Genomic DNA, 16,298 nt, shown 5'->3' on the forward strand with positions numbered 1-16,298 from the left:
GGATATTTTGAAAGAGTTATGAATTTGTTTTTTATGTTTCATTATATATCAATATAACTTTAGTACTTCATCTTGTTGAACTTACTGAAAGTATTGCTAGTAAACCAAAATGTTAGAAACTTTAGTTTTACACATGTTAAGATAATTACCACCTTAAATACAGGGTGGGGCAAAAGTATGGAAAATAATACAATAATAAATAATAATACAAGAATAAACTCTGTTTTGTGTACTCACAACTGTAAATCTACTTTTGCCTCATCCTGTATAAGTAAATTTTAGAAATTAGTCTCACTTTCTTTATTTTAATGTGAATCATGAAGTGTGAAAAAAACAAAAGAGAAAAATCAAATATAGAAATATAAATGAAATATAAAATATTTCAATTCCAGCTTTTCTACTCTTTTAGGTTACCATTGTAAATAGATTGTTTAGTTATTTAGACTTGTTCGCTTTACATGTTTCTGAACATTTTTAATGGAAGTGATCACATTACACTTTCTGTTCTTTGTTTTTTAATGACTTTTTCGATCTTGTTTGTATGTCTCTTTTTAATGATTTAGGCTCTGACTACTTCATGCCAATCAGTCTCTATCTAAGTAACACATTAATTTATGAGTATAACACAGAGGAGAAGTTAGAACTAGATATATAGATACCTTCTGTTTAGTTTAGGATAGAATGAGAAATCTGTGATGGAGAGAGTGTAAGAAGAAGACCATAAAGCTCAGGCCAAGCCAGCAGGCAGTTCAGTATGCCAAGAGTACCCACACTCAGTATAGAAGACTCAAGAGAAAGGACTTAGATAACATAATATGAGTCTCCATCTCAATGTCTCATCATTTTATTTCTCTCCATTAGTCCTCTGCAGTGCAGCTTTTCTCAGCTAATGGCATCAGTGGCAGAAAACAAATCTGAATGTCATCCTTGATACCTCCGTCTTTCTATTCCTTTACATTGAGGCTATTACCAGATCCTATCTATTTTTCTATCAATGTATAATTTTAATTTACCTGCTCTTTTACCTTCCATGATCACATGATGATAGATCAAGCCACAATGGTTATCTTAAACCTAGACTACAGTAATAGTTTTCTAATTAATTTTTCTGCATCTGTTCTGGCCTCACATTAATATTTTCTCCATATCGCCACGAGTATTAGCATTTTTGAATGTATACCTGATCACTTCTCTCCTTAAAATATTTTTTATATTTATTACTTTGTAGTTCAGAGTCGGTAATACAGCATATATAGTCTGTATGATCTGGCTCTCTTTCCCTTGCCACTGTGATCCATGAACTCCCTCAAAGTTTCTGAGATCCTTTCGTGGAGTCCATGGGTCAACTGTTTTCATGATAGAATGATGTTACTGTTTTATTCACTGCATTGACAGTTATCCCAAAGCATGATGTTCTCCAGTAGGCACTTGGAATAAAAAAATATGCCAATTTCTAGACACAAATATCAGCATGGTGATTATCAGAGGGAAATGGGCATAAGGGGAGGTAGAAGAGGGTAGGGAGGGGATAAATGGTGGTGGAAGGAGATTTGACTTGAAGGGGTGAACACATAATACAATATACAGATGATGTATTATGGAATTGTGCATCTGAAACATATAATTTTATTAAAAATGTCACCCCAATAAATCAATAAAAAGGTAAAAAAGTTAATGCCAATTTCACTTTCACTTACCAATGTCCTTGATGAAGCAGTGAAAATTGTTAATTTTATTAAATTTTGAACCCATGAGTATGCTTCTCTTAAATATTCCATGCTGAGACAGGAAGTATGCATTAAAAACTTAGGCCGCATACTGACTAATCAAGGCTTTTTCAAGGCAACATGCTAATGCAGTTGTTTGAGTTAAAAGCTATACTAATTGTTTACTTCATGGAATACCCTTTTTATATGCAAAGTGATTATTCAAATTATTGGTAATTTGGCTGGTATTTGTCTACAGATTTATAGAAAAAGCCTTTCAGTATCCATTCAATTGATCGCATTTGTTGTTAATATTAAAAATAAAACTTTTAAGCAAAAATTAGGATTTTGGAAAACATGAATGCTCCAGGGTGAATTTGACAGCTTCCTAACAAGCCTTTTTTCCCGATTGGTTATCATATTAGGGTCATTTTCTGTTATATTATAATGAAATATATAAACATTTTGAAGATCTGTATATAGTGATAACCAGTATTTTTCAAATAATGGGTAAAAGATTCTTTAGAAATACAAAAGATACAAGGATAGGTCAATTAATCTTAGTCCAATAGAGTTTGAGAGGTTCACTGATCAGATATCAGTATTACTTGGCAACTAATCTTTAAAAGAACTGCCACTTGTGAAGTTTTTGAATATGTAAATCTATTTAAATCTTTCTTCCTTTTTGAGCTACACATTTGTGTTGGGTTGAATTTTCTTCAGATACTTCTACAAAAACACCATATTGCAGCATATTAAATGCAGAGACAATAAAATTCCACTACCCTCCACATGCCAGATTTTAAAGAGATTTGTAAAATATAAAACACTGCCACTCTTTCCATTATTTTCATTTTAGAAGACAGTTACTTTTCATCAAAGTATGCTATTTTATATTTAATGAATTTATTACTGCTAAATGAATTAATATTTAAAATTTCTCACTTTAAAATTTCTGCTATGATAAGTAGCAGTATATATATTAATATATATAATATATAGCCAACATAAAAGAAAGCTCTTTGGAGTTCTTAATTATTTTAAAGATACAAGGATTGGTGTTAAGATTTAAAAATATTCTTCTAGCCACATTTGTTTGATATGTTCGTTTAGTTCCCCTAATGTGCCATGTTCCTTCCTAGTAGAGAGATGTCGTTTCTTCTGTCTGTCTTCTGCCTCAGTGGAATAAATATGTAAAAATCTTTTATTCTTCCCATAAATCTCATCATTTCATTATGGAATTATTTTATTACCCCTTAGACTGATTTCCCCTTATTCCTTTGAACTTCTCTTAAGTAAAAATAGCACTTCTTAAAAAGATTTCAATTGCATAATTAGTTGTTTAATACATAGTAACCTCTAACAGCATATATGTTTTATGAGAACTAGGGCCTGTCCTTTTACGCTTGTATCTCACACATCCCTTTTTAAGTGTTCAATAAATGTATTTTTAACATGTGTCAGGCCCTGTGCATCCTTGAGATGGGCATCAGTTGGAGGCTGGAAAACAAGATTATGGCAGTTTAGTCTTGCTTTTAATTTAGTCCTGTTGTTGTTGATAACAGTTTTTATATCTCCTTGTTTTTTTCATGTTGAGTTTCTGTTTTACTTTAACTGTTAATTCTGCTTAAAGGAGTGCTAACTCCAAAAACTTGGAAAGTACTAAAAATAACCCTTTCTTCCCCATACCATCTATAATCTTAATTCTTTTGTGTTCGTCCATCCCGTCTTCTAGCTGTGGTTGTATTGGTCACATAGTTGTGGCCATGTGATTTTTGTTTTTACTATTATATTTGCTAATGTTGTAAATGATTATAAAGTAATATGCCTCATTCTAGAAAATTGATAATAAAAAACAGTATAAAGGGGCATTTACAATTACTCTTGTTTATACTTTGGAATGTTTCTTTAGTTTATATTAGTGCCATATTTATACAATTGATGTCATAGAATATATTCTTATTTTATCCACACTTAACAGATTTGGCAATAGCTTTTGTAAGTAGCTGGTTTATTATGTTTTCCTCATTTAAAATATAAATCACTTGTTATTGTTTCTTGTTAATGTGAATGGCCACTGAGTTTCTTTTATGCAACTCTGCTTTTGTAGCAAGGAAACTAGTACCCCCTGTTTGTGACTTTTGCTAATGCCATGTCCATTGCTGAAGCACTCTGTAAGGGTTGTGTGTTTGTTTATACATCTCTAATTAAAATTGGAGTAGCACTATAGTTTTCAATATGACTGTTGTGTCTTTTAAAGATGATGAATTCACATATTATAAAACTTGTCTCTTTTCTGTATTAGGAAATGGAAAAGTCAGTAGTTGTACAGCTGCCGAGGGTAGTTTCACATCTCTCACGGGACTCCTAGAAGTTGAACCCCTACACTTTACTTGTGTGTCAACTAGTGATGGAACCAGAATAGAAAGGGATGATGCAAGTACGTTTACTGGTATATACCTTCTTTTATTATACACATTCTTTTATCTATCATACTCTGTTATAAATATAAAGTTACATGTGAGTATTTAATAATATATGTATAAGTTCCTTTGCTGACATGTTATATAAACTTATTAATACAAGGGACATTTTGTAGAAAAATCAAAGTAGTTTTATATTCTTTTCTAGGTCTTCATAGAAATTTTTTTTCTTACCCTCTAGTACACTAATTTAAATCCTTTTGTTTTTATGTGTGTGCATTTTTAGAAGTTTTTTAGTTTGGTAAATATTAAATACAATGAAAGAATAGAGAAGAGGAAGAGTTCAGTAGGCTCTTTATTTCTATTACCCAGCTTCAGTAATCATCAGTAGATGGCCAGTCCTGTGTGTAGTATGGCATCATACTGTTTTATTTCTTTCAATTGAAGTTACCAGTATATTTGATACAAAGTCTTTGAGAAGGGTGAGATGTCTAAAGAGGGATACTGTTTTTTCAGCTAGTTTAAAGCAACTTTATTTTTTTGAACTAGTATTTGAATGTGTTGAAAATGTACTGTTGTTGATGTTTTAAATTAATAATCAGCCCTGTCTGAATTAGATCAGTTGGTTAGTGTGTCGTCCTGGTATGCCAGTGTTGTGGCTTATATCTCTGGTCAGGGCACACACAGGAATCAACCAATGAATGCATAGATTGGTGGAACAACATGTCAATGCTGTCTTTCTCTCTCCCTTTCTCTGTCTCTCAAATCAATCAATAAATAAAAAATAAAAAAATAAATGAGTAGTCAATAAGAAGTCTCATTATTTTGTATATGTCTTCATTTTCTTCAATACTTTTCCGAAGCTGGAAACGGGGAGGCAGTCAGACAGACTCCCGCATGCGCCCGACCAGGACCCACCTGGCATGCCCACCAGGGGGTGATGCTCTGCCCATCTGGGGCGTTGCTCTGTTGCAACCAGAGCCATTCCAGCACCTGAGGCAGAGGCCACAGAGCCATTCTCAGCGTCCAGGCCAACTCTGCTCCAATGGAGCCTCGGCTGCGGGAGGGGAAGAGAGAGACAGAGAGGAAGGAGAGGGGGAGGGGTGGAGAAGCAGATGGGAGCTTCTTCTGTGTGTCCTGGCCGGGAATCGAACCCGGAACTCCTGCACGCCAGGCTGACGCTCTACCACTGAGCCAACCGGCCAGGGCCATTTTCTTCAATACTTTTAACAGAAAATAAAATAGTTTGCATGGGAAGTCATGAAAAATTTAAACTTGTTCTTGCCTTCAGAATGGCAAAAGATTTTAAAAGGAACGTACTAGCTTTTTTTATTTGAGTGTGTTTTTATCCAGAATCATCTTATATCTTCAAACTGTGGAAGTAACCAGTAAGTGAAATTCATGTGTTATGTAGTTATTTAAAATTAAATTAGAAAGTAATGTTTCTTTATATGGAGATGCCAGAAGTGTCAGAATTTATTTATTTTTGTTTTCTTGGACTATCATAGTTATTTTGCAGAAACTTTTATGTTTATATAAGAATAGACAATGCTATGACATGAAATTGAACTTTCAGAGAATTCCTTATTTATAAATTAGACTCTGTCTTGGAACTAGTATAAAAATAAGTATCTAAGATTTTTATTTTAAGATAATTTATGTGTTTGAATAAGTCATGCTTTCAGAAATGCTTAAAACTATTTTTTTCATTTTTAGTCCTATTATTGACCTATATCAGTTTTGACCTTTTTTTTTTTTTTTTTTTAACCACTTTTTAGAAAATTAAATTTAATGAGGTGACATTGGTCAGTAAGAGTACATAGGTTTTAGGTAAATATTTTTATAGCATTTGAATTGTTGATTGTGTTGTGTACCCATCACTCAAAGTCAAATCATTTTCTGTCACCATATATTTTGTCCCTCTTTACTGCCCCCCCCGTAACCACTTCACTTTCATCTTTGTCTATGAATCTCATTTTTATATCCCACCCATATGTGAAATCATAAAATTCCTAGCTTTTTCTAATTTCCTTATTTCACTTAGTATATTATGTTCTCAAGGTCCATCCATGTTGTCGTAAATGGCAATATATCATCTTTTATGGCTGAGTAGTATTCTGTTGTATATATTAAAATAAAAACAGATAAAAGATTAGGTTTGAGAAAGAGAAGTATTCCTTCACATTGCCCACCATTTTCTCTCCTGCAGAGGAAGTCATGGAACCACTCTTTGTCTTCCTAAAGAAAATCCATTCCTGTATAAGCAATCACCTCTGTATTTCATTCAGACTGAAACTACCACTAGCAGAGGGATTTTTATTAAGTGTTAGGACAAAGCCCTGCCCTCTTTTCAACATTAGGGTTGTTAAATTCATCCATATCTTTGCATATGTGTAGATTTTATTGTCTGAATAAAATAAAATTTATGTATCCACTATTGATTTTTGTATACAGTCAGTCAACATTCAGGTACCACAGAAGGTGCTAGATGATGACCGTGGTCTCAACTTTTCATTTACATTTTTTGGGAAATATGTTAATTGTGAAATATATCACCCCTACAGAAATAAATGCAGAAAATAGTTTTATAGCCCAGCAGTTAATCACAAAACAAACTGACCACAAAGTCAAGAAATATTTTCCAGCACTTTAAAAGGTGTCTTTTTGACCCTTCTGTTTATTTCTCCTCACTCTCCAAAAGGTAACGTTGTCCTAACTTTATGAGGAATCATTTAAAATTTTTTTTTTTACTTATTGATGAGAGAGAGAGACATTGATTTGTCATTCCACTTTTTGGATTCATTGCTTTGTTCTTGTGTGTGCCCTGCACCACCTAGGCATATCCTGATGATGCTCTAACCCAGTGGTCCCCAACCCCCGGGCCGCGGACCGGTACCGGTCCGTGGGCCATTTGGTACCGGTCCGCAGAGAAAGAATAAATAACTTATATTATTTTCGTTTTATTTGTATTTAAGTCTGAACGATGTTTTATTTTTAAAAAATGACCAGATTCCCTCTGTTACATTGACGCTTGTCTCGGTCACATGATACATTTATCTATCCCACCCTAAAGGCCGGTCCGTGGCCCAAAAAAAGTTGGAGACCACTGCTCTAACCAACTGAACTACGTGCTTGGGCCTCAAGGAATTAGCTTTTTGGTTTTTGCTTATTTCTTTGTTATTGCCACTTAATTATGCATTCCTAAACACTGGCTGTTTAGGGTCTATAGAATATAAAAATTGAATTTGCTTTCTGTCCAACATTACCCATTGTTAAATTCACCCATGTTATTGAATATATGTAGATTGTTGGCCCTTTTCCATTGCTGTTTAAGATTTTATTATATGAATAAAATAAAATTTATGAATTCAGACCTGCTTTGTATACTGTTGATTAACATTTGGGTTCCATTGTAATACCAATAGTACTAATGGATACAGTATTCTCTTGGATATGAGTGTAAAAGTTGATTTGCTGCTTCATAGGGTTGTCATATATTCCACTCTAGTAACTAATATTAAAGAAATGCACTTCTTGATGCCAGATATATGAGGATTTTCTAGTTATCTTGTTATTGATTCTTATTTAAATTGCTATAGGGTCAAAAGAAATACTCTGATTATCAATCTTGCAAGATATGTTAGAAATTGTAGAGGGTCAGCTTTTATAAATATTCCATGAATGCTTGACAATAATGTTTACTTAGCACTTGTTGGGAAGTTATATTCTACATAACCATTTGGGCAAGTTTGCTTATTGTATATCCATTACTTTAGCTACTTTATTTTTCAAAGAAGATTGGTGTTAAAATTTGTCTATTTTAGTTTCATCACTTTTTACTTTGTCCATTTTGAAACTATGACACGAATTTAGAATGGTTCGATCTTTCTTGTAATTTAAAACCTCAATGTTATGAATTACCTCTCTATCTCTAATATTGCTATTTTCCCTAAAAGTAGTTTGATATTTATATACCTAGCATTAGCTTTCTTTTGGTTATTATCTGTATAATATATGTTTTCCTTTTTTTTACTTTCAACATTTCATTGTCTTCTTATATTTAGACATTCTTTTAAAAGCCACATGTGGTTGCCTTATTTAATTCATTCTGATCCTTTGTCTTTCAATTGAAATATTTAATTTACATTTAATGTAATTACTGATATATTTGTGTTTAAATGTTAGGTTTTATATATTCTATTATATTCTTCATCATGGCAGTTGTATATTTTCTCCCCTTTTTTTGGTGACTACATTTTTATTTTCTATTTCTCTACTTTTTACTATTATTAGCAGTTGTCCCAGAGGTCATAATATAGACATATCATTGACATCTAGAAGTCCTGCTGCTGTTTTTCCCATACAATGCAAATATCTTCCCAATATATATGGCATTGTGATTTTATACTTGAAGTGTATTTTAATACCCATAATATGTTATTTTCATAGTTTTTATATTCAATATTCATTTGGATTTATTTAATAATAATTTTTTTTTTTTTTAGCTTTTATCTGGTATGATTTTATGTCTGAAAACTACCTTGTAAGATTTCTTTTATGTTCTTGTCTACTGATGAAGTAACTTAGTTTTTTTTGGAAAATTTTCAAATATTTTTTGAATAATTTTAGATGAACAAACCTCCTACCCATTATCTAGGTTCCAATATTACTGATATTTTCCACATTTCTTTTATCTTTTTTCTTTACTTCAGTACTTCAAAACAAGTACTAGATATGTCACTTTTACCTCTATAGATGTAACACATGCATTAGTACCTTAAATATGGATTTCCTCTTTAATAACTGATGCCATTTTTATCATAATCATGTTATGATACATTTATCATTATTAAATCAGCATAATCAATTCTATGGAATTACCTAATTTTCAGTATGTAATTAAATTATCTGAATATCAGAATAACATTTTATATTTGGTTTATTTGCATTAAGAGGTATCGTTTTTGTCTTTTTTTTTTTTTGACAGAGACAGAGAGAGAGGGACAGATAGGGACAGACAGACAGACAGGAAAGGAGAGAGATGAGAAGCATCAATTCTTTGTTGTGGCACCTTAGTAGTTCATTGATTGCTTTCTCATATGTGGCTTGACCAGGGTCTACAGCAGACCGAGTGACCCCTTGTTCAAGCCATCAACTTTGGGCTCAAGTCAGCGACCTTTGGTCTCAAGGTAGCAACAATGGGGTCTTGTCTATGATCCCATGCTCAAGCTAGCGACTCAGGACTCAAGCTGATGACTTCACGGTTTTGAACCTGGGTCCTCTGTATCCCAGTCCACTCCACTACTGCTTGGCCAGGCCGTTTTTATTCTTGAAGTCATATTTTCATGTTAGAGAATTCTAAGTTAGCTATTCTTTCTCCTAGTGATTTAAAAATAATCTTTGCTAGTCCTGCCTGGGTAGCTTGGTTGTTTATAGACCATCATCCCAATACTCCAAGATTGTGGGTTTGATCCCCAGTCAGGTCATATATAAGAATCAACCAGTGAATGCATAAATGGGTAGAACAACAAATTGATCTTTCTCTCTCTCAGATCAATCAATAAGTAAAAAATTAAAGATAATCTTTTCTTTTATCTTATGCTGTTTTTGTGAGATGCCACTGGCAGTCTTATTATTCCTCTCTGAAGGTCACTGACAGTGCTCAAGCTGTGAGATTCATTCTTGAATCCTTACTTGGATCAGCTATAGAAAGATCTCAGCTGTTAGCTGTTCAAACATTACTTCTGCTCTCTTTTTTATATTCTCTTTTTTTTGTGTCTTCAATTTTATGTATTTTATACCAATTCACTGTAACTGGTATGATTTTCAATCTTTTTTTTTTTTTTTGTATTTTTCTGAAGCTGGAAACGGGGAGAGATAGTCAGACAGACTCCCGCATGTACCCCACCGGGATCCATCCGGCACGCCCACCAGGGGCGATGCTCTGCCCCTCCGGGGCATCGCTCTGCTGCTACCAGAGCCACTCTAACACCTGGGGCAGAGGCCAAGGAGCCATCCCCAGCGCCCGGGCCATCTTTGCTCCAATGGAGCCTCGGCTGCGGGAGGGGAAGAGAGAGACAGAGAGGAAGGAGAGGGGGAGGGGTGGAGAAGCAGATGGGTGTTTCTCCTGTGTGCCCTGGCCAGGAATCGAACCCGGGACTTCTGCACGCCAGGCCAACGCTCTACCGCTGAGCCAACCGGCCAGGGCATGATTTTCAATCTTTAAGTCTTACTTAATATTATGGCTATTATCTTTTAGTTCATCTTGGTTACTACTTCTCTATTGCTATGTTATAATTTATGGGGGGCGGAAATCTATCCTTTTTCACTCTACTGCAATATTACCTCTGTGAAAATCATGTGTCTACTCTGTATGAATCTATTTTTGTTCCATTGTTTAGTTAGTCTAGCCTTATACCAGTACCTCATTGTCCTAATTATTGTAGCTTACTTTTAAGTCTTGAAATCTGAAGTCTGCCAACTTTATCTTTCTTTTTTGGTATATTTAAAGTACTGATACAAAATTTCACAGTAGTGTGTAGTCATCACCATTGTGTAATTCTCCAGACATTTTCATCACTGTAAAAAGAAACTCCTTAGCCATTAGTAGTCACTCCCTATTCCCTTCTCCTTCCATCTCTGGGCAATCACTAATACATTTTGTGTCTGGATTTTGTCTATCCTGGACATTTCATGTGAATGAATATATAATCATATAATATGTGGCCTTTTTGTCTGGCTTCTTTCACTTAGTATAATATTTTCAAGGTTAATCCATTTGGCATGTAGTGCATCATTCTTTTTTTATAGATAAATAATATTTCATTGTGTGGAAAGACCACTTTTTAAAAAATACAGATATACCACATTTTGTTTAATGACTCAGCAGTTAATGATATTTTTGCTTTTCTTTCTCTCAATTAATAAGCAGAATACTAATGTGAATACCTTGTTTAGGTTTTTGTGTGAAACATGCTTTTAGTTCTCTTAGGTATATACCCAGGAGTGGAATCCATCATCATTCTTTTTTTTAAAAAGATAGTCTTTCTTAAAAATTCTGGTTGTTTTTGTATTAACATTTTTTCCCAGCTTTATTGAGATATAATTGGTATATAACACTGAGCAAGTTTATTGTATACAGTGTTTGGTTTGATAAATTTATACTAATTATAAAACGATTACCACCATATTGTTAGCTAACACCTCCAACCTATCACATAATGACTATTTCCTTTTTGTAGTAAGAACATTTAAGATCTAGTCTCTTAGCAGTTTTCAAGTATGTAATATAGTAGTATTATCTGTAACTAAGATAGTGTTTACAGATAATAATACATTTTAGAACCAGCTTGTCAGCATACCCACAAAAGCTTATTATTTATTAATTTGGGATTTGAATATAAATCAGCTTGGGAGAATTGACCAAATATTAATATTATGCCTTATAGTTTGTTAACATGGTATATTTTTTAATATATTTAGGTCTTTAATTTTTCTTGCTGATGTTTTATAGTTTTCAGTGTAGAATTTTTGTACTTTTTAGATTTTACATAGCTATTTGATTTTATTCTATTATAAATATTATAATCTTTATAATAGATTTTTCTTAATTTAGTTCAATTTTTTTGTTGCTGTGTAATAGTATAATTGATTGTGCATATTAATCTTATATCTGATGACATTGCTATATTAATATGCTAATTCTAATAGTTTGTATTTTCCTAGGGGTTTTTTATGTACACAATTATATCATCTGTTAATAAAGAGTTTGCTTTGTTCTTTTTCAGATCATTATATCTTTATTTCTTTTTCTTACTCTTTTGCGCTTCCTAGGACTTTCTGCATGATGTAATACACAACTGATGATAATGTTCATCTTTGTCTTATTGTCAACTCTATGTTTTTATATCTAGTTTTTGAGACTCCTAGTACAAAAATAGAAAAGGATGTTGAAAACAGACCATACAAAAGATTTTAAAATTAGTGTTGTAGTGATTGATGTCTTGCTTTTCTTGGATGGTTTATGTCTCTTATGTGTTTGTAGTGATAATTTTCCCATAAATATTATTTGTATACTAGATTTTAAAGTCAGTAAAGGGCTAAAGTATATGATTAATATTGAAAATCACTTAGATCACTCCAACAGTACAAGTAAAACATCAGTGCTTCAGTAAGTCTTAATATTTTTTCTCTAGAGTTGCTTTGGTGGAACACTAGTTGGAACAAATGGATTTTATTTTGGCATACACAGGTTATATGAAATATGATTTTTCTTTCACCAACTTTTTCTAGTTATTTATTTAAGAGACTTTGCATAGTTTTGTTGTTAGTACTAGCTTATTTATTTTAGCATAGTTTTTAAGTTTGTTTGAGCCCTGGCATAATGTAGCCATTGTTGGATATTAAAATATGCTGTAAGATTATTTTTTTATCCTTTTCAAGTATAAGTAATCACTTCTTTCCACTTTCATTATCTATGAAATGCATAAAAATAATACCTACTTACATGCTTTTGAGAAAATGCAGTGAGTTGATGTAAGTTCTATACTTAGCTCTGTACCTCACATTGGCTTTCATATCATATTGCTTTTGGATCTAATCCTTGATTAACCACCTACAGCTCTGCAGAATAATTTCTCTGTGCCATTCTTTACTGAATCACCTAATAAACAGAATCATAATATCTGCCCTCAGGGTTCTTCATCTGTTGAATGTGGTAATTAACTAAACAGTCACTGGTTATGCATACTAAATATTTGCTGTTATTGTAGCAGTTACCTGTTACCTATGTAACTTTCTAGCAAGAGTCCTGTTATAATAAGTATTAATGGTATCGTTAGGCTTGGCCTCGACTTCTTGTTTTGTGCTGACCTGTATGATTAAGTTGTGAAATTGTTTTTATCCTAGCTTTTTTGAAAATGTTTTCCGCAAACATTGTTAGCTATCTAATGGGAAAAGTGGTCTTTTATAATATATATTTGAGTAACATTTAAAAGGAAATTCAAATTTTTTAACTTGTGGGATTTTATAGACCTTTAATGATGATACTACGTATTAATGGGTAAGCAGTATGTGCCTTAGGAAATGCCTCTTGCCATATTAGTGTTATGGGGGAGCATATGGTACGAAACTGCTTTCCATAAATTGTGGCCCAGACTGTCTAGGCTGTGCTTTAAAATGAGGAAGTAAGGGCTACCAGTCTTTTTAAATGACGTTCTTATAACTGAAGGCTTTTTGAGTTTTCTTTCAGGGGGTGGGAGGGAGAAGGAAGTATTGTTGCTTGTAAGAAATCTTGGTCAAATTTCAGTTTATTTCTTAAGCTCCAATTGTATGATAAGGCCACTCACTTTTTTAGCTCTAGTAAATGAAATTTCTATGCTGAAAATAGTTTTTAAAATAATTTTATATTTTACAGTTACAGTTGACATAGAATATGAGTTTCAGGGATACAACTCAAAGATTACACATTTATATAATTTAGGAATTAATAACCCTGTTTAATCTAGTACCCATTTAACACCATAGATAGTTATTACAATATTGTTGACTATATTCCCTATGCTGTACTAACATCCCGTGACTATTCTGCAACTGCAGATTTGTACTTAATCCCTTTATGTTTTTCACTCATTCCCTCAAAGCCCCTTTCATCTGGCAGCAGTCAAATGTTCTCTGTATATATGTTTCTGTTTCTGTTTGTTTATTTTGTGTTTTAGATTCCACATATACGTGAAGTCATCAGGCATTTGTCTTTCTCTGTCTGACTTACTTTGTTGAACATAATACCCTCTAGGTCCACCATGTGGTTGCAGATGGCAAAATTTTTCATTCTTTTTATGACTGAGTCATTATCCTATTATATATATCCATTCATCTGTTGATGAACACCTAGATTGTTCCCATATATCGCCTATTATAAATAATACTGCAGTGAGCATATGGATATACATGTCTTTTAAATTTAGTGTTTTGGGTTTCTTTGGATAAATATCAGAAGTGGAATTGCTGGGTCTTTCTTTTTCTCTTGTTATATAGACTATGCTGAAAATATTTTTAAACTTAAATGTATACTGACTAATTTTTCTTTGATTTAAAAGTCATTCCTGGATCTCTTAAATTTGAATATTATTATTATCAATAGACTTATTACTATTAAGATTTCCTTATTTATACTCTCTAGAATTTCTGTCTTTCAAAATGAAAATTAACTATAGTTTTGTCAAAATCGTATAGTACTTTGAATGTATTTAACTGTGAACATTTTCTTCATCCTGTTTTTTTTCCCCCCTTGTCTTATGCCAGTGAGTTCCTTCGGGGTTACTCCTGCAGTAGGTGGACTATCATCTGGGACAGTTGGGGAAGCTTCGACAGCCCTGAGTTCAGCAGCCCAGGTAGCTTTGCAGTCTCTCTCTCATGCAATGGCTTCAGCCGAGCAACAGCTACAGGTGCTGCAAGAGAAACAGCAGCAGCTTTTGAAGCTTCAGCAACAGGTTGGAGACTATTTGGCTCTTTGTTCATGCTGTCTCTAAACTTCAAAAGCTGAAAAAAGTACTGTAAAAATGACCATTATTTTCGTAAAGGAAAGTAGGTTGACTGATCTGAACTAAGCATTTTCTACAAAAATTGAGGTAAAGTCTTTGTGATATATTTAAATTTTTAAAAATTATGTAAAGACTTTTTCTTTGATAACATATCTGAGGGAATATAATTCATACTTTTATTACAATATTTGAGTAAAATTCATTCTTACATATGTTTAAACACTCTTGGTCAAACATTATGGTTACCATTTACTCTTTACATGAATTGAAGAACCTAAAACAAAATTTGGAGATTTCATCATGGCCTAAATGCAACCTATGCAATTCCAGGTGACAAATTACATCAAGCTAGGCAATATATGTGAGTTCATTTCCTGTTAATATTTTGTTTTTAGGAGAACTTTGTTTTCTTATTTATATTTAGTTCTTTCTTTCCACTTTTGCTTTGAGAAAGTTCTAGTTTCCAGATGCTCAGGAAATTTTATATTAAATATCTAAAGATGCACATGTAGCAAAGAAATACCCTGTTTGTACTTTCCACTTTTTATTTAATTTCATTTTTATTTGACTAGGATCCAGTTGTTCATTTTATCTTTAGACTATATACCCATGTAGTATTTCCCACAATTTAGGTAGGCAGGGTTAGTCTATATTTGTTGCTTTTACCTTTCTTGCAGAAAGCAAAGCTGGAAGCCAAGTTACATCAGACAACAGCTGCAGCAGCTGCAGCAGCATCAGCAGCATCAGCAACATCAGCAGTAGGTCCTGTTCACAACTCTGTGCCTTCCAACCCAGTGGCAGCCCCTGGATTCTTCATTCATCCATCTGATGTTATTCCACCCACTCCAAAAACAACACCACTTTTTATGACTCCACCACTCACACCACCCAATGAAGCGGTTTCCGTTGTGATTAATGCTGAACTTGCACAGCTTTTCCCAGGCTCAGTCATTGATCCCCCAGCAGTCAATCTTGCTGCACATAACAAAAATTCCAACAAGTCCAGAATGGTAAATTGTTATATTTTAAATAGGTGTTTGCTTAGTCATTTAAAAATAACTTGAAATATATGCTAACTTCAAAAGGCAAAATTTTATTTTACCAACTTGATATAGCAAATTTTATTGTTTTAAATAAAATGTTATAGAATGTACTTTAGTCACTAAGACTTGTAATTTTGATATTATGATTACTAGTTTTTCTAGAGCAAGAGTGATGTCAATATAGTTGTACTTTTTTCTTTTTTAGAATCCACTTGGTTCTGGCCTAGCTCTTGCAATTTCTCATGCTTCACATTTTCTTCAACCTCCACCTCACCAGTCCATTATAATAGAGCGAATGCATTCAGGTAATCTTTGACCTTCTTAAAATGTTTTTCTTGCCTAGAGTGTTGGTCCTTTGAAGATTTGTGTAGTTTGATTTCCCTTTGACAATACCACATTTGTTCTTGGGTAAGTAGACGTTACCAAGGGCTCACGATGTGTGCTTACCAGTTGAAGGGAAGAATGCTGATAAATAGGTTCAGTAGTTTGTCCAAACAATGGATTTGATCTGTATATGAATCTTGCCTGTTGAACTATGGTTAACATAAATATTTGTCTCCAAAGTAGCTGCTCAAATACCATTAC

General features: G+C 33.1%; 1 protein-coding gene across 10 annotated transcripts in view; it reads left to right on the plus strand.

Annotated features, from left to right (window-relative positions):
* BIRC6 (baculoviral IAP repeat containing 6) overlaps window positions 1–16,298 on the plus strand; it is a 247,818-nt gene that overhangs the window by 100,965 nt on the left and 130,555 nt on the right. For 6 of the 10 annotated variants that reach the window (XR_010730270.1, XM_066266863.1, XM_066266865.1 and 3 more), the window contains exons 23-26: window positions 4,012–4,158; window positions 14,432–14,619; window positions 15,348–15,680; window positions 15,919–16,018. Coding sequence is in view for 9 of the 10 variants with exons in the window: in XM_066266863.1 (XP_066122960.1) it covers window positions 4,012–4,158; window positions 14,432–14,619; window positions 15,348–15,680; window positions 15,919–16,018 (768 nt within the window). In the remaining variant the exon portion in view is untranslated. The remainder of the gene's footprint in view (window positions 1–4,011; window positions 4,159–14,431; window positions 14,620–15,347; window positions 15,681–15,918; window positions 16,019–16,298) is intronic. The other 4 variants (XM_066266866.1, XM_066266862.1, XM_066266867.1 and 1 more) reach the window with 3 other exon arrangements.

Source organism: Saccopteryx bilineata, chromosome 3, assembly GCF_036850765.1.
Source record: "Saccopteryx bilineata isolate mSacBil1 chromosome 3, mSacBil1_pri_phased_curated, whole genome shotgun sequence".
NCBI lineage: Eukaryota > Metazoa > Chordata > Mammalia > Chiroptera > Emballonuridae > Saccopteryx > Saccopteryx bilineata.